Below are 19051 nucleotides of genomic sequence, written 5' to 3'. Positions count from 1 at the left end.
TACAAGAACCAGAGCTCCGAACTCAAGCTCCACCCTGGCTGGGGCTCTGACCTCTCCACCCTGGCCTGTGAGCAGGGGAGGCACGGCCCCTCCACAGGAAAAACTGCTTCCTAAGAGTGGGTGGAGTGGGACAGGTCCCACCTGAGCTGTTGCCAGGTGGAGCCACTCCCAACCTAAGAACAACTGAGCCCAGAGTGGAATTTTCCTCCCTTTCTCGTTTTCCTTCAACTTGTTGTTGAGGAGAAAGTCTCTGTTGAATGCTGGTGTGTTTTTAACACCTCTCTTAACACTTCCCTTTTTAACAGAGAGCAGGCCTCCACCTCCGAGCCTTCGGCATGCAGCTGGATCTGGCAAGAATTTAATGACATTGTTTTGTTTTCATTGTACTTATTTTTATGGTTACCTTCTATTTATGGCATGAGATACTGGTTTTCCATTTATGGAGGGATCTAAAGTTCCCTTTTGAAATGAATATATTTATGTTTTTAAATGAGGGTTCATTTAAAGAAAAAAAATATTATGTAACTGATGGCACAGGTGGTACCCAGACATGGAAAAAATTGAAAAGAGGAACATGATGAGCTGAAAGGGAGGAAATGCCTCTTAGGTCAAATGCCTTGCCAGCCCCTGTGGAACAGAAAGGACCTCTGAGGCTTGGCAAAGGGAAGGGACTTTTCTAAAGTCACATAGATGACATGGACTGAGACTTGGACCTCCTGATCCCCTTGTGGTGGGGATATGCTGTGTCAGAGTGATAGGGCAGGGGTCAGGAACCATGTATACTCTCACAGCCACTGCGCCAGCCAGGGTCAGGGTCTTTCCAAAGATGGCCAAAACACAGACTGAATGTAAAGAGGGCTTGGGTTGTGAAGGAGAGGAGGGAAGCACAGTCCAGCAGAGTCCATGTGCTAGACCCTGGGCTGAGACCTTGCCCCAGGGGCACTCACAGATTCAAGGGGAAGACAAAAATAACTTAAGTTCCTGGTGGCAGTGTGGCCAGTGCTCCAACAGAGGCATGGCTGTCACGTCCGTCACTGCTGGTAACTGGGACTTCTGCCTGCCCCGGCAGCCATTTCTTTTGGGAAAACCACCCCTCCTCCCATTCTTGGTTTTGTAGCTCAGGTCAGGCAAACCATACACCCACTTCAGAGATGGTCACGGATTAGGTCTAGCCAATCAGAGCACTTTGTCCCTCCAGCCATAGTGATTGGCACAGGTCGGTAATGTGACCCAAAGCAGGCCAAGGGGGGCCTTCTCTTGGACTTCTGCTGGAACTACTAGAAAAGGGGCCCAGTCCAAGGGGTTTCTAAAAGGATGAGTCCTGATCTAGCATTGTTAGCCGTCATCTTTGCTACCAAAATAGGAGAAGCTGTCTGCGAATGAAACTGACATCCAGAAAAGTAGGGCTAAGAGACGGAGAGGGAAAAAGGGCAAAGGATAAGCTGACATCCGCGAAAGCAGAGCTAATGGTAGCCTAACCTCACCTGGATTCCAGCCATGAAATCAAATGCCCTGCACTCAGTTCTGGAACCAATAACTTAACTTTTTTTTTTTCTCCCCATCAATTACTTTGAGCTGGATTTTTGTCACTTACTACCAAAAGAGAACCAGCCAACTCCAGGCAGAAACACAATGTCACAGGCAAGTTAGAAAGAGAGAGAGGTTGGAGTGATGAAAATTTGTCTGGAATCCTTTCTTGTGGAGGTGGGACTGAGCAGGGTTTTGAAAAGCGGAAGAGGATTTTGATGCATAAGGAAGGAACGATCTTTCCAGTAAGGGGAGCAGCTCAGGCAGTAGAACAGTGCTGGGACCACATAGCCATTGTGGCTGGAGAGAGGACAGGGGCTGGAGAAGTGGTGGGAGAGGGGCTGACAAGAAGGAATGTTCTCGAATTTTGCAGAAATTATCTACTTCTCTGCCTGTATCTTCCTTCTCTGGAATATAAGTTAATTTACCCACAACCATTTTATTGTTGTTCAGCTTCTCAGTTGTATCTGACTTTTTGTGACCCCATGGACTGCAGCATGCCAGGCTTCCCTGTCCTTCAGCATCTCCTGGAGTTTGCTCAAACTCATGTCCACTGAGTCATTGATGCCATCTAACCGTCTCATCTGTCATCCCCTTCCCCTCCTGTCCTCAATCTTTCCCAGCATCAGGGTCTTTTCTAATGAATCAGCTCTTCACATCAGGTGATCAAAGTATTGGAGCCTTAGTTTTAGCATCAGTCCTTCCAGTGAATCATTCAGAGTTGATTTCCTTTAGGATTGACTGGTTTGATCACCTTACTGTTTAAGGGACTCTCAAGAGTCTTCTCCAACACCACATCAAACTTTAAGCATCAATAAACCATTTAATGAGCACCTCTTATGTGCCATGTACGGTTGTGAGAGTTGGACCATAGAGAAGACTGAACACTAAAGAACTGATGCTTTTGAACTGTGGTGCTGGAGAGGACTCTTGAGAGTCCCTTGAACTGCATGGAGATCAAACTAGTCCATCCTAAAGGAAATCAACCCTGACTATTCATTGGAAGGACTGATGCTGAAGCTGAAGCTCCAATACTTTGGCCACCAAATGCAAAGAACTGACTCATTGGAAGAGACCCTAATGCTGGGAAAGACTGAGGGCAGGAGGAGGAGGGGGTGACAGAGGATGAGATGGTTGGGTGGCATCATCGACTCAATGGACGTGAGTTTGAGCAAACTCTGGGAGATGGTGAAGGACAGGGAAGCCTGGCATGCTGCAGTCCATGGGGTTGCAAAGAGTCAGACACAACTTACCAAGTGAACAACAACTACATGCCAGGTACTGCTGAAGGGCTGGTGAGGCAGCAGTGAACAGCACAGCCAAAGGCCATGCTATCTTGCAGCTTCCATTCTACACAGACAGACGATAAACATGATAAATTGATAAATAAGTATCATAATGTCAGGTAGCAATAATGTACAAAGAAAAACTAGGACAAAGTGGATAAAGATTGGTGGAGAGGTGTTTGGGATTATGAAATGTTCTGAAAACAGATGGCAGTGATGGTGTACAAGGTGAAAGTACTTAATGTCACTGAATTGTACATACAAAATGGTTAAAATTGTGGATTTTATGTTATGTCTATTTTATCCGAATTTTAACAATAGATGGGTGAAGGAGCGCTATTGTAGAGATGGTAGTCAGGGCAGACCTCCTTGAGGAGGCGGCATTTGAGCAAAGATATGAAAAATGGGAATTAGGGAGCCTTGAGGATACATGGAGGAAGAGCAGTCTAGGCAGAAGGAACTGCACAAACAAAAACCAGGAGGCTGGAGTGTGCCTGGTGCATTGTGAGAATTGCTAGCAAGCTGGTATGCCTGGGGCTGAGAGGGCAAGGGGGGACGGCAGAGAACAAGGGGGACAGGGAGGGAGGAAGATGAGGCCACATGTGGGGCAGAAGCTGGAGCACAGGGAGAGAACTTTGGATTTGGTTGTAAGAGTGATGGGAACACTTGCAAGAGTGGGCAGGAGAAGGGGCAGGAGTTGGCCCTTTCTATTCAACCGTCCCCCTCTCTCCAGCACTGTCTCTTAATCAGGCCAGTTATCTCACCTCTGCTTGCTGAATATCGCTCCTGGGCTGCTGCCCTCTTCTGCCTACCTTCGTGATCACTACCTAATTTATCGTTTTTTAACACGGATGACACAAGCAGCCTCCAACCAGCCTTCAGGCCTCCTGCTAATAGGAGTCCTCCAAAATGACTGGAGGAGGGTTTTTAACTGGGGCCGTACACATGCTTCCGTTCTTCTTCCAGCCAGAAGTCCTTCAGCCGCGATCATTTCAAAATCCTTCCAGCTCGTCCAGTCCCTTTGTGCCCTAGCCTCCAGCTCTCCCCTGCCTCTTCTCCCCACGGATGACACAAGCAGCCTCCCCCAGCCTTACCTTGGCCAATCTGAGCCTTCCAGCCGGTCCTACCTTGGCCAAGGCTGCTGCCTGCAAGGCTGTATGTATCTCCTCCACACAGGTCCCTTTTTACCTAGAGAATCTCCCCCATGATCCTTTAAGAGTCAACCCAGCACCACTCTCTGAAGAGACTTCCATGACTATCCCCACCGCAGCCACCTTAGCTGCCTCCTCTTCTGTGTTCCCCCGCCTCTTCCACCAGCCGTCCAGAGGACACTGTCACTCATGGCTGCTTGGTTTGGTTTGATTTTTTCCAAACCTCTACCTCTCCTCACCTCCTGGAACCTCCTAGTTCTCTGCCCATAGTATGTTCTCAGTAAATATTTGTTGAATAAATGAACGAGTTTGGAATGTATGTGCCAAGCTAAATACTTTAGAGTCTGGATCTAATTTCTTTTTCACAGTCTTAGGAGGAACCTACTATAATTAGTCCCATTTTAGAGATGGGAAAACTGAGGTTTGGTAAGATTAAGCAATTTCCCCATAGCCCTGAAACCTAGAAGCAGTGGAGATGGGAGAAGAGCTGGCAGCTGAGCTGGCAGTTCAGAGTGCCCAGTTCGAAGTCATGGGCACATCACACAGGCAGGGGAGGTTTTAGTAGCATTATTGGGCCCATGGTGGGGTTTCCGGGGGTCTCTGAACTTTATATGAAGCTCAGTTGTTCATGAGCTGTTTTCAGACAGCAGGCTGATTGCTGTCATCAGAGTCTCAGAGGGGTTCTTGATAACCACTATGGTCAAGATGTTCTTCTGCATACAAGAGAAAGGTGGAGACTCTTTGACTATTGGACTGATGAATTCCAAGTTATGCTTTGGAAGGATTACTTGGGCAATTCATTGCAGCATTATTCATAAGAGAAAAAATTTGAAATATCCTCAATGTTCACCAAGAATGGACACATTATTTTATGGTAATTCTTCCATAGAAGGGAACACCATGCAGCTGTAAAGATGAATGAGGAATCTCTTTCAGCACTGATCTGAAATGATTCTAAGACACATTTTTAAGTAAATGAAGGCAAGTGTAGATGAGGGTGTATAATAAGCTTCTGTTTTTAGAAAGGGAGTTGAGGGTAAGATTACAGATCTAGATTTGTTTCTATATGCATAGAATATCTTTGGCAATATTCACAATAACATAGACGATGGAAACCCTACTTCATACAATTTTTATAAAGATTAAATGAGTTAATACTAGATAATTGTTTAGAAAAGTGCCTGGCACACAATAAGTGCTAGAGGAGATTTTATTGAATAAAATAAAAGAGGAATTGCTGCAGTGGGCAGACAGGAGGTAATAGGCAGTGGTGGAAAGACTTATTTCATCTCATGCTGTCAGGCAACTTTTGAATTTGGTAACATGGGCAAATATTATTATTATTTTTTTATTATTGACGTGGACCATTTAAAAACTCTTTATTGAATTTATTACAATATTGCCTCTGTTTTTTATGTTTTGGTTTTTTGGCATGAGGTTTGCAGGATCTTAGCTCTTCAACCAGCATTCCCTGCATTGGAAGGCGAAGTTTTAACCATGGGGCAGTCAGGGAAGTCCCCGTGGGCATGTATTATTGATACATATTTTGACAGTTAAAATTAAGTGTATTCAGATACATAAAAGATAATCTGAGGGGATCAGAGACTGGAAGGAGGTCCCACCCAGCATCCCCGGGAATTAGCTGGAATTGGTCAAAGACTGCATTGTGTAGTGTGAAAGTCAGGACGTGAGGAAAAAGCGGAGGGGGGCGGGTGGACACCAAAACACCCACGCCCCAGGGCCCACTATAAAAAGCACATTTGAAAACATCAGACTGGAAATGTTTTTTTTATTTTTATTATTATTATTTTTTTAAATAGCCAAAGCTCGTCCCCCCAGGAGGCGTGTTGCAGCTGCGGGCCGTGGCAGTTCCCAGGTGATGTCAGTCCTGGCCTCGCGCCAGCCCCGGCCCCTTGGAGACGGTCTTGGTGGGTTCAGCTTGACTGTTTTTCCTTCCTGAGACTTGAGGACACCTTCCTGTCTCAAAGAAAGCAGCCTTTCCAGGGCTTTCTGAGAGCCTGGGGCGGGGGAGGTGGTGGGCCTGGGCTGAGAAGAGAGAGGGAGGCAGGGGAAGGTAGGTGAGGGGTGGGGAGGAGGGGGAGGCTGCATCGAAGGAGAAAAGTGAAGGCTGGGCGAGCTGCAGACAGGCCCAGCTCTGTCTGGGTGGCTTCAAAACCACCCCACAGGGGACAGGAGGGGGCGTGCTCCTTGGGAATCTGAGACCCGTCTCCCTGACCCCTTCCTCCCGCTGCCCTGGCTGCTGCCTGGGGGGATGCACTGGGGTGGGGTGGGGTTGGGGGCAAGATTCGTTCCCACGGAGTTCCCAGCTGGTCAGCGCCTCCTCTCTTCCCTGAGCTCTGGGCCCATCCCTCTCTCCTCTCTGGCTAAAGGCCCGTTGCCAGTATCTTCTGAGCCTCCAGGCGTGGGTTTCTACAGATGGGATGAACCTCAGAGTGGGTTCGAGGTCTCCTCATTGTGTAACCTCGGGTCAGCCACTGCTCCTTTATGGTCTCCATCTGTGAAATGGGTCACACCCGCCTTGCAGGGTAGATATGAGACTCTTGATTCTGAGACTCTGGTTCCCACAGTGTAGGCTGGACTCTGGACAAGGGGAGAAGACCCAGACTCGGAGGGATGAACTTTTCTGTCTTGTTCTGGAAGCCCAGCCTCTTGGTCCTTCAGCAGGTCTCTGCTAAGCACCCACTATGTGCTGGCAGCTTGTGAAGCCCTGGGATGCTGCCGTGTGATGGTGGAAGCCAGAGGTGTTGTGAGCAGGAGCTCTGGCCCAGCTCAGGGGCCTGGAGAGTTGCCTCCTCTCGGAACCTCGACACTGACCACATGGACAGCAGAGGAGGAAGATGAAGGGGTGGTTCTGGACTCCGTGTGTATGCTGTCTCTTCAGTCGTGTCCGACTCTGCAGTCCTGTGGACTGTAGCCCACCAGGCTCCTCTGTCCATGGGATTCTTCAGGCAAGAACACTGGAGTGGGTTGCCATGCCCTTCTCCAGGGACTCTTCATGCCTGGGTCTAAATCCTGGGCTGTCATTCAGTGGCTGAGTGACCATGAGGATGCTAACAGTCCCTGCATCTCGGGATTGGAAGAAGTAGATAAATTATGGGTTCATACCATGCCTGGCACAGACCTGGTGCTTCATGAGCTCCCCCATGCTTTTCTCCTCTGTCCACAGAGGCTCGCCTTGCTCTGAGTACTTTGCAGAGCAGCTCTGGGTGCCCAGAGGAGATGTGTCAGGGATTATCAGGTTATGTTCAGGGGAGGTCCAGGGACCCGCAAGAGCCCCAAGCACTGCATCTCATGCAGGGGTGGCCTGAACAACTTTGCAGGACCTTTGCACACTCAGCAAAGTCTTTTCTTGCCTCCGAGACATCATCCTTATGTTTCCTCTATTCTTTCTCATTCACATACCCCCACAGACCTTGGAAGCACCCATCATATTTTTACTCTTTCTTTGCTCACAGCCTGTTTATCTGAGAGACCTTGGCCTCCATGAGAGCAGGCACCACATCTGTCTTACTCTCTGGCCAGAATGACCTTTTCGATCTTGTTCTGCAAGCTCAGATTCAGTCCAGGCCCTTACAGGACTGGGCACGTACCTGGTGAGGCTGTGTGGGCCAGTGGTGAGAGTTCAGTGAGGCTCTGCAGCCAGAACTCCTGGTTCAAATCCACTTGTTGCCAGGGGCCATGTAAAGTTGGGCATGTTCCCTGTGCCTCAGTTCCCGGATCTATCAAATGGAGCCATAACTTGTTGAGTAGGTTACATTAACTTACATAAAGTGTATAGACCAAGACCTGACACCTAGTGGGACCTTAGAAAAAGTCAGGCACTCTTCCAAGTCTAGAGGATCTGGGCATTCAGAAAACACCAACTCCTAAATTTTATTAGTCTTCCCTCCACAGGGCCAGTCTGTCCTAGTTCATATAGCCCTTCTGGTCTACTTTGTGCAGGCTGTGCTAAAATGAGGAAAACCAAGGCCCAGAGAGAGGCAGACACCCACCCTAGGTCACACAGGAACAGTGGCCAAGGTAGACAAGGCCAGGTCTCCTGTCTTCCAACCAGTTCAACCTCAGGATCTCCTTGGTTTCCAGGCCCTGGTGGCCTACCCTCTGACCCTGGTCCCCCCAGGAGCCCAATCCCAGGCTCGTGGGGCCTACAAGTCTGGTCTGGATTAGACACGCTGGTAAGCAAACGCCGGGCCCCCCCAGCAGGCTGCCTGGCGGGACCAGTGCTCACAGCTGCTGAAGCTCACAGGGATATAAATCATGGTGGCAGGAGCCTCTGGGGTTGGGACCACCTTAGCCTCCTGAAGGGCACAGGGGCCTGAGAGTCATGGGCAGAAATGCCTGGGTCCACTGGGGGTTTTTCTGTCCTCTGCTGGGGCAGCTGGAGCAGGGCAGGTCAGAGCAGGCCAAGAGACCATTGGCAGGCCTTACCTCCTAGAGGGCCAAGATCTCAGCTCTGTTTTAACTTTTTGCTCAGGAGTTATTTACAAACATGCAGAGAAATAACATAAGGAGTGCACAGAACTCCAATATACCCTCTACCTGGATTCAGCAAGTTTTAACAGTTTGCCACATTTGCTTTGTCTTGCTCTCACTCTCAGTTACTTTTTTCTGATCCATTTGATAATATGCCACCTACATCATGTTCTTCTACTCCAAAATACTTCAGTGTGTTTCTGAAGCCCCAGAGTATCCCCTTACATCACCATACTGTTGGCAAATTCAGTAAATGTAATGTTGATGTACGTGTGTGTGCTCAGTTGCTAAGTCGTGTCTGACTCTGTAACCCCGTAGACTATAGCCCACCAAGCTCCTATGCCTGTGGGATTTTCCAGGCACTGGAGGGGGTTGCTGTGTCCTTCTCAAGGGGATCTCCCCAACCCAGGTGTCGAACCCGAGTCTCCTGTGTCTTCTGCACTGGCAAGCAGATTCTTTACCACTGAGCCACCTGGGAAGCCCCCAGTGTGACACTGATATGATACCTTAATCTGTTGTTCTTACTCCAATTTTGTCAACTGCCCAGTAACATCCTCTGTAGCATCAACGCCCGGTAGGACAGGACTCAGCCCAGGGGCATGTGGCATTTTGCTGTCTGTCTAGACTTTAGATATAAGCCCTCAGGAGGTAAAATATACAATAGCAAGAGATGCAGACGGGTTGAACAAAGATGGTCAACCTTACATGTGTGTCCTATAGACTGATTATTTTGTAAATCTTCTAAGTTCTCATGATAATTCATCATTCTTGTGATTGTATATGGTTGCTTAATAAGTTAACTTGCTGAATATGCTAGAGTTTGGGGGATTCTATTCTGTAGTGTGTTTATTTTTTTTAAATCTAATAGGAGCATCATAAAATGGAAGTGGTCTGGGCCACTGAGGGAAACTAAAAGTGCTGGAGGAGCCCTGAGCTAGAGAGAGGGACTCTGCATTCTCAGCTTCAAAAGCTGTGCAACTCTGGCCTTTCACTGTCCCTCTCTGTTTCTCCATTGGCGTGGGTGGCCTCTGAGGCTTTCCAACTTGCAACTACGGAATTAGAGAAGAGAGTCCTGAATGGCAGGCAGGAAGACTTGGGCTCCTCGTGGCTCAGCAGAGCCAGGGACTAGCTAGGGGACCTCGGGCAGATTGCTTCATCTGTACGGGCTCAACGTCTCATGGTGAAATGATGCACTCTGAGATCCTTCTTGTGCTGATGCTCCTCGTGGCTAAGAAGGTTTGGGTGGAGAGTGCGAACTGATATTTAGGCCTCCCCTTCAGGGTCCCAGGTGGCCTGGATGAAGTTGCTCATCCCACCTGCCTCAGCCCTAGGTTTCTCCTCCCTGAACTCCTTTAACTCCTCTATCCCTGAGTAAGCCCTCACCCAGCCAACATGGAATGGCTGGGTTGTTCCATCCTAAAGGCAGAAAGCATGTGTGTTGGGGGCAGGGATGTTTGGCAAGTGGCTCCCAGAGATACTGGTCCACAGCTGTGCCTCTCCCAAGTCAGGTGTGTTGCGCTGACCTTGTAGCTCACATGGGCCCCAAGATGTTAACTGTCCACTACCCAGGAATGAGGCCCAGGGAAGACAACAAGCAACAAAACGTGCAGAATGGAGCACTATGCAGCTGCAGAAAAGCACGAGGCAGCAAAAAAGCATGAAGCAGCTCTTTCCACACTGAAGTGTCTCCCAGATGTTTTGTTTAGGGGAAAAAAAACACACGCAAGTGCAGATCAGTGTGTGAAATGTCACCTCTCACGTGGAAAAACAAGATACATGTGATATGCCTGTATCTACAAAGACTATTTCTACAAGAATCCCTAAGCTCTGGTTAACAGAATTGCCTCTGAGAACCGGAAGTGAGTGGCTGGGAGAGGGGACTCGTTGTCCGTTTATTCTGTGTCTTCTGAAGTGTGAGCTCTGTAAGTGCATTGTCTATTTCAAGGGGAATACGACGGAAGCAACCCAGTATGAGGAGGGGTGCGTGAGGGGCTCCTAGGATGATGCTAATCGCATTTCTTGCTCTGCATGCTGGGTGCGCAGGTGTGCTCAGCCTGTGAAAGTATACTTAATGGCACATGGACCGTCCTGCACTTATGTTACACTTTGATAAAAGTTTTAACTTAGTATGTTGTAAGTGATTATTTAAGCGTATGTGTTTTACAAAAACTCTGCAGGATTATAACAGTGTTAACAGTGGTTGTCTTTGGGATGGGTGATATTTCTAAGATCCTGCAGTATTTGAGTTTATATATATATATATATATATATATATATATACAATGAATACATAAGCAGAGAAATCTATAAATACTTTTTCAGAACCAGTAATCAGTAGAGAGCATTTCTGGAAGGACACACAGGAAACTGCTAACAGCAGTTGCCTTTGGGGAGGAGCCTTTCACTGCATCTACTGGATACAACTGGTCTTGTTTACCCAGTGCATAAATGGCATTTTAAAAACTATTTAACAAGGCAAAACAAATAATTATTATTCTGTCTCAGCTGTTCCCGCTGGTTAGGGATTAGGCTAGAGAGACTGGGAGGGGTCAAGCAACTTCTCCGGGGTCGCCCAGCAAATCTGGTGGCAGAAGTGGGCCTCTAGCCCAGAGCATCCAACTATCTGCTCTGTCCTCACTCCCAGGTTTCCTGCCATTGACAAGGTCACAGTCCTTTTCCCGTGGCTTTGCCAGGGGCTGCCTGGACCTGGGTAGGTGTAGGATGTACAATGTGCTTTCCTAATTAGCTCCCGAAGGGGAACTGTTTGCTGATCTGCAAAATGGGCAGCCCCATTTCAGGCTCTGACTGAGGGCCAAATACAGGGTGTGACAGAATGGGTACAGCATGGAATCTGGAGCCAGGCTTCAGCTGGTAAAAAGTGTCTGTTAAAAAAATAATAAATTTAAAAATAGGCATACGAAAGTACGTGGAGGAAAGGGTGGCTGCCTGGTTCTGCCGTCTCTCCTGGCCCCTCTCCTTGTTCCCTGCCTCCAGCTTCCCCGGCTTCTCTGATCCTGGACCCACAGGGACAGAGCCCCACAGAGAGAGCCAAGAATGCTCCACTGACCAGCCATTGCCATCGCCCTCTCGGCTGGACCTGTGAGATGGGGAAACACCACCTCCCACCTCCCAGGGCTGCTGGGAGGATAACAAGGCTCACAGGGGCTGGCACCCCGACTGGGGCATCTCCAGGGCAGGGGAAGGAGCTCACTTTGGGCTTTACAGGTGGACAGACCTCACCTCATTACCCTGCCATGCACCAGCCATGCGCCTTTGGGTGTCATTATTTCTTCAAATCATCTCAGTTACAACAGGGGTAAGAGTACCGCTGTTAGCACACATTCATTTGCACATGTGGAAAACCATATGCCTCCCCAACCCTGTTTGTAAAGACATGGATAAGGGATGGATTAAAGTATGGTACATTCATAAGATGGAACAAACAGCTATGAAATAAATGAAGAGAACCCTTCACCTTTATGTACTGACTTGGGATAACAGCCAAACTAGATTAAGAGGAAAAAAAAAAAACAAAAAAAACGCATGGAGCAGAAAGAAGGTAACAAGGGGCTACTGTCTGTGTAAAGGGTGGAAGAAAACATACATGAGTATTTCTGTATTTGCTTGGTTATTCACACAGAATAGAGAAGTCACACAAAACTAGTGGCTGAGCCTGTGTGCAGCGGGAGAGCTGTGGCCGGAGGACAGGAGGGAGGGAGACTTTTTTTCACCACATACCCCTCTGTACCTTTTGAATCATGAACCACGTGGATGAATACATTCCTCATTCAAAAATAAATAAAATTAAGATTTTTCTTTAACCAGCCACACCAGATACCCAACAGTTGTTCAAGAAGACAGTGATGAAAGACTGGTTATCTCGATTTCTGGAGAGGGAGACCCCTATCTTCCTCCAGCCCCACCCCCTCCAGGGCACAGGGCGGCACCTGTGACGCCTGTGTCTCTTCCAAGGTCCAGGAGAAGGGCCACCTCTGACCTCTGATGTCCCTAGGCCCCTCCCTTCTGCAGCTGGGAACATCTTTTACTTAAAAATACCTTTTATTTTAAACCCATCAATTCTCTCTTTCACACACACACCCACACTCATCCATAAACACGCACACATCCTCTGTCACCAACAGTCTATGTTTTTCCAAAAGATCTGCCTTGTCTCTGACCAGCCAGGTCTGGGGCCGGCTGGACGGGTCCTCACGGCTCTCCAGGGTGGGGTGGAGGTGTCCCAGGGGGCCTGCTCTGAGGGTCATGGGCCCAGGTCATTGTCCTCTGGTCCCTATACAAAGAAGGGACCCAGGTTTGGCTCCTGGGGTCTTCTCCCCTTTTCACCCAGTGGCTGGCCTCTGGCCTTCTTCTCAGGGTCCTGCTTGGAGCAAATGAAACAGGGATCCAGGCTCATCTCCGTGGCACTCGAAGTGGGGCTACCCCCCTCACCTTCAAGCAGCTGCCCCCCAGGTCACGACGGCTTCCCTGTGGGAAGGGAAAAAAGAGGTATTAGGGGCTTCAACTGGGTCTCCTTGAACACTGGAACTAATCTCTGTGCCCAGCAATAGATAAACATCAGTTAGCCACACAATCAAGTTCATGAAGCAGAACGCGGAAGACACTATATGGACTAACAGGGGATGATGCTGCAATAACATCATTTAAAGATAAGACCAAGGACTGGTACGTGCTCCTGTGTGCTGAGATGTCCAGAGAGAAGGGCACATGGGAAACTGCTAATGGTTTCCTCAGAGAAGAATGTGATGAGGAGGAGACAGGATGGGAGGGAGGCTTTTTAAAAAACTCTATATACTTTACCTTTTTCATTTCTTCCCCATGTAATCTGTTGCTTAAAAAAATCCAATACAGGTCAAGTCATACAATTTTACATTCAAGGGCATAACACATTCCACAGTGGTTCTCCTACTGCCCGGGCTGGTGACTCGGTGGCCTCCTCATCAGCCTCAGAAGTAGATTCTAGAATTCTGGCCTCCCTGCCTTCATTCAAGGTGTTCCCAGGAATATGCACTCTGGTCCTGTCCTGGGAAGATTTCTCTGTTCCTGCAATTGCCTGGCACTCCTTGCCTTTCTGGGGCCAGGATACAACCCAGAAGGGGAATATGGGATCTCTCTGTTCTCCCGTCAGGCTGGGAACTCAGTGGGGTGGCTGGGGAAAGTCCTTCACTGGTTGGAGCAGTTACCAACCAATGCTGCTTGGATCACCGGTGTCCACGGGAAGACGAGCTAATGGTGGCAGCCCTGGAGGCCACCTGTTTCGCACACACGGCAGGGACTGTCTCTCCCTGCTATTCTGAAGTCTGACACCAGGATTTCAGCCTCACTGTAAGCCAGCAAAGTCACAGACATCAGAGCACCCCCTCTTTTGTGTCCTCCAGCATTGCATGAATGGCTCAGAGGCACCCAGCCAGTTGGTAAAAAGGGCTGGGCTAGAAAATCCATGTTGTCCACAGTCTGTCTGGTTTCCAGGGCATGGTGGGGTCTGAAATCCCACTGTAAACGCTCATTCCTGAGCCTGACTAGGGGATGATGGGACCAGCCTTTTTCTCAGCCATCTAGAGAAATAGCTGACCATCTGGGAGCTCTGCCTCCTGCCCCCCTCCACTCCTGGGCCCAGGTTGGGGCAGATCCATCCAGATGCGAGCCCAGCCTCCCTTGAGGCTCTCTGGGCCCAGGGACAGCATGTTCATTCACAGGCAAGGCTATTTTGAGGGCTGAGGCCACAGTCCCAGCAGAGCCTGGGGCTTGGGCTTCTCAGACAAACTCTGGCAGCCGTGGCTGAGAAGGGCGGATGGGGGTGGGGGTAGGGGTCAGGTTGAGGTTGGAGGATAGAAAACCAGCTTCCCACCTTTGCAGGGTCAGGAGAGCCGCCTCTACCCCACATCTGGCAGTCATCGTGAGACTGGCATTCCCCTGAGAATGCTGAGACTGTTCACCTCCCTGAACCTCAATCTCTTCATCTATGAAATGGGGGCAAAATGATTGTACTTGCCACCACAAGGGTGCAATCAAACGCAAGTGCAGCTGTGAAAGAGGCTTGTAAACTGCCAAACACACTTAGAAGAGGCCTTGACTAGGCCCCAGATTCTTTGTCCCTTTGCCCCTGAGTGCCAAGGGCTCCGGGAAGCACTGTAGTTAGTAGGTGGTTAGAGCAAAGCAGACCTGGGCTTCAATCCCAGCTCTATCTTGGACTACCTGCCAGACCTCGGGCAAGTGACTTCAGCTATTGGAGCCTTGGTTTCCCCATGTATAGTTACCATGGGGATTATACACATTAACACAGGTAAAGCCCTTGGCAGAGTCAAGAACATAGCGAGTGTTCAACGGACATTCATGAGCATTAGCATCAGCATCACTTGATGATGGCGTCTCCTTGCCCCACGACTCCTGGGCTGGTACCCCAAGTGGGGAAAGCTTTACAAGATGATCTTATATGACCCCTACCCTCAGGTGACAAAACGGAAAACAGGGCAAAGACAAGAACCCCCTACCTCCCCTGGCTTTCTACCACAGAGGGCCACACCTAACCCCTCTTTAAACAAGATGCTGCAGGAAGCTATCTCCATGGTGACCCCAACTTCTGACCAGCCAGCTTGGGGCGAGGTGGTAGCTCGGAGTGAAGGGATAGGGTCCAGGGCTTTAGAGCTCTCTGGAAGGCTCCCATGGGCTCCCCAAGACAGCCAGTTTTCTTCCAGTTGAGTCCTCAAGTCTTTGAAGAGCCAGAGCCGGCCAGGATCGCCCCTTCTGCCTACTCCCAGAGGAGTCTGTGGACTTGAGACCATGGCTTCTGCAGCCAAATTTGGCTGGGTTCTAGGTCCTGTAGACAGATCCCAGGGAAGGAGCCAGATCCAGATGAAGCCGTGAGAACAGCAGAGGAGCCCCCAGGCTACCTGCTGTGTGGGTGGGCACATGATGGACACACCCTCTCCCCCAGGCCTGCTGTTACCAGGCCTTCCTACACTAACCTTTCCTATTTCCCAATCGAGCAGGCCTGAGTTTGAATCCTGGCTACTTCACGGGCAGTGTCTCTGAACCAGTGATGCCATTTCTAAGCAGATAGGGATAACCAGAGCACCTTCTTCCCCAGCTACTGGGGGTTATCTTTTTTTTTAATGTTCTGCACCATGCAACATGTGGGATCCTAGTTCCCCGACCAGGGATGGAACCTGTGTTTCCTGCATTGGAAACTCAGAATCTTAACCACTGGACCTCCAGTGAAGTCCCTGTTGGGGGATTTTAATGGTAACACATGGAGGGCGGTTAGCACAAGAGATCAGTGCTCATCAAGACTGTTGACACTGCTGTCACTGGCCTGTCTTCGCCTCCCCTTCATGCGTTGCCACTTTCAACGTCTTCCCTTCTTTAGGTCATGGTTTCTGACCCCAGCTCTCGCTGTGCCTTGCTCCTAGAACACCTTCCCCTACCCTTCAACCTGCCTGCCTCCATCCTCCAGCATCGTCAGGGACTTAGCCCTTGGGTCAGGGGCTTCCTCTGGCCGTGACAGTCCTTTTGTGCACCCCCATCAGACCATAGCATCCCTCTTTTCACCTCCAGGCCCTGCCCTGACACCACACTGGGAGTTCCCGACTGCAATACACAGGCACCTACAACCTGCTTCTCTGGGAGTGTTCTCAGAGCCAACAAAAAGCGGCCGTCAGGTAGCTGAGGTTTGCTGAACTGAGTGAATGGGTGAAAGGCAGTCAGGGAATACCGCTGAGGGCCCAGTCAGCCCTTCACAGCCTAGGCTGGATTGCACGCAGGCCCACCCTAGCTTCTCAGTCCAGCCAGGAGCACAGACAAGGGCCCACAGCTGGGAGTAAGAGGGACCCTGGAGAGAGTTCAAGTCTGAGCCTACCGAGACTGACTTAGGGAAACGGAGGCAGCCATCAGGGTGAGAGACCAGAATGGGAGTCTGATGAGCTGGAAGGGGGTGGTCTGAGGCTAGGACACAGGGGCTTTCCTTAAACAGAGTGAAGAGGGGAGTGGGGGCAGCTTTGAGAACCAAAGACTGGGCGACCCAGAGGCCTGACTCCAATCCCCCATGCTTTTTTTTTTAAATTTTTATTTTATATTAGAGTTAATTAACAACATTGTGTTAGTTTCAGGTGTACAGCAAAGTGATTCAGTTATACATATACATGTATCTATCCTTTTTTAGGAGAAGAGGACGACAGAGGACGAGATGGTCAGTTAGCATCACCAACTCAATGGATATGAACTTGAGCAAACTGCGAGCTGGTGAAGGACAGGGAAGCCTGGCGCACTGCAGTCCGTTGGGTTGAAAAGAGTCGGACACAACTGAGCGACTGAAGAACAACGATCATTTTTCAAATTCTTTTCCCGTTTAAGTTATTACAGAATTCTGAGCAGAATTCGCTGTGCCCCCAATGTCCTGTCACTTTCTAAAAGGCATTGGGCCGGTCAGGGACTCTCTCAGCCTCAGTTTCTGCAGCTGTAAATGGAAGCTGCTGGGATGCAAAGCTGTCCACAGATAAGACTCCTTACGCTAAGAAAAGCCCAGGCCAGAAGGGGAAAGGCTAGGGGTGAAGGGGCTCCTTGGGGCTGGTGCAGGGGGAGAACCAGCTTTCAGCCACAAGTGCCCTTCAGCAACCTCTGCAGCTGCTCACCCTTACCCAGTCCCTACCAGCCTGGTACCCATCCTTACCTAGGACAGACCACGGAAACCTACCTCAAGCTCTGCCCCAATGACTCAACAGTGCCTTTCCTGGACACTCCATCCCTTTAGGGGGTGAGTATCCTCAGGGGACCCCCTCATTCATGCTTACTGCTCATGAGCTGGGTACCTCGGGCTCTTGACTGGGGGTGTGCGTCCCCTTTTCTTCTAGCCTCCTGCCCCTGGGTCAGTCTCAGGATGCAGGACAAACCTTTAACAAAAAGGGCAGTTCAGGGCACACACACCCAGCAGACCCGGAGCCTGCATTCTGGCTTCCGAGCTGGGTGATGAGGGCACCCCTGAGCCTCAGATCCTCATTAGTGATAAAACCAGCAAAGCTACCTGCCTGATGGGGGTTCCTGCGAAGGTAAAAAGAAAGAAGACCACGAAGACGCCCCTACATAGGTAGAGCTCAATAAACGATGCCTTTGTTATGATCTCCCCACGCGCTCTTCCCAGCACACCTCTAGTTAGAGGGAGTGTCCCTGGATGAGCAATCTCCATCCTCTAAATCGCGCCTGAGCGCCGGGCTTCTCTGCACCCCGTGTTTGGGGGACACTGTGAGCTGTTGTGCTCCACACCAAACCCTGGGCTTGGAGGGCCGCACCCCCGACGACTCCGTGTTGCTTCCCCCCTCTCTTCACTGGGGTCTCTGCCTCTCTCTTGCTACCTAAGGGGCCAGTTCCCTGACCCCACGGGCGCAATGCTGGAGCGCGGCGCGCACTCACCCCCTTGCGCTGGTTGCTGAGGCAAAAGGTGCAGATGGAGCGTGGCTGGCGGCCACCGTCGGGGGCGGCGGAGACCGCGCTCTTGGCACTGCCGGCAGCTCGGAAGCACGGCTGCCCGTCGTCGGCCGCGTCGCCCAGCAGCAGCACGTTGGCCAGATGCGCGATGTAGCTGGACGCCAGGCGCAGCGTCTCGATCTTGGACAGCTTGCGGTCCACCGGCTCGGTGGGGATGAGCGTGCGCAGCGCCGTGAAGGCCGTGTTCACGCTCTGCGTGCGGTCCCGCTCCCGCGCGTTGGCCGCCTGCCGCTGTCGCACCACCACCACCGGGCCCGCGCTGCCCGCCGCCCGCCGCCCGCCCCCGGGGCCCGGGCCGCGCCGTGCCGCCTCCAGGCCCTCGCAGCAGCCGAACGACTGATCGGAGGCGTCGCTCTCGCTCCGGTTCTCCTCGTCCTCGCTCAACAGCCGCACGTCCGGGTACAGCACGTGCGCGCCGACGGGGCGCAGCAGCGCGAACGCCATGGGCACCCGGCCTCGTCCCTGGATGAGCAGCGTCCCGGCGCCGGCCGCGCCCCGCAGTGCGCTCCCGCGCGCTCCCACGGCCCCTCCGGCCGCAGCCTTATAGCCGAGGGAGGGGCCAGTCCGGAGGCCGCCCCGGCCGGGGCGGGGGGGCTCCGCCCTGGCCAATGGGGAGGCTCCCGCCGCCGCCCGGCCAATGGCAAGGCGCCCACCGCCCCCGTCCCCCAGGTTGAAAGCGGCCCGCGAGCTGGTGGCCCGCCCTGAAGGCTCCAGGTCCCCGCTGGCGAGCTGGGTAAACGTGGGGGCCGGCGAGGGTGGGATGGCCTGTACCCAGATCCAGACTCATCTTCAGCCTAGATCGCCCGGAGACTGCAGGCAGATCCCTTCTCTCTTGGCTTCAATTCCTTGTTTGGAAAGAGGGTTGCAGGGAAACCAACTCGGGTTTTTCTGCCCTCAAATTCCGCTGTTGTGATGCTGCAACTCACGTGTTGTCAAATAAGGGAGGGGGGGTGGTGCTCTTTTAACTTGATAAATTCCCAGATTCCTCCCAATCTGATTCAGCAGATCCAGGAATCTGCATTCTCTACAGGATGGTGGTGTCCACGGAGAACAATCGGAGAAACACTAATAATCTTTCCAAATAAGGACTCAGTGGTG

The 19051-nt window shown here is 50.9% G+C and overlaps 1 protein-coding gene across 1 annotated transcript; it reads right to left on the bottom strand.

Moving 5' to 3' along the window:
* Positions 1-5736: 5736 nt before the first annotated feature.
* TCF15 (transcription factor 15) lies at positions 5737-18471 on the bottom strand. The gene is made up of 2 exons (XM_015099803.4): positions 17879-18471; positions 5737-12943 (listed from the first exon to the last, which is right to left on the bottom strand). Exons 1-2 carry the CDS (start codon positions 18395-18397, stop codon positions 12869-12871), a joined length of 594 nt encoding a protein of 197 aa, XP_014955289.2. The 5' UTR covers positions 18398-18471; the 3' UTR covers positions 5737-12868.
* Positions 18472-19051: the final 580 nt, after the last annotated feature.

This window comes from Ovis aries, chromosome 13 (genome assembly GCF_016772045.2).
Source record: "Ovis aries strain OAR_USU_Benz2616 breed Rambouillet chromosome 13, ARS-UI_Ramb_v3.0, whole genome shotgun sequence".
In the NCBI taxonomy this organism is placed as follows: Eukaryota; Metazoa; Chordata; class Mammalia; order Artiodactyla; family Bovidae; genus Ovis; species Ovis aries.
The sequence above is the reverse complement of the archived record's forward strand: the minus strand, read 5'-3'. Positions and strand labels throughout refer to the sequence as shown.

Coding starts and splice junctions, on each gene's coding strand:
- TCF15 (XM_015099803.4), bottom strand. CDS start 18,397: ATGGCGTTCGCGCTGCTGCGCCCCGTCGGCGCGCACGTGCTGTACCCG. Junction 12,944..17,878: donor TCAGCAACCAGCGCAAGGGG/GTGAGTGCGCGC, acceptor CCCTTCCCACAG/GGAAGCCGTCGTGACCTGGG.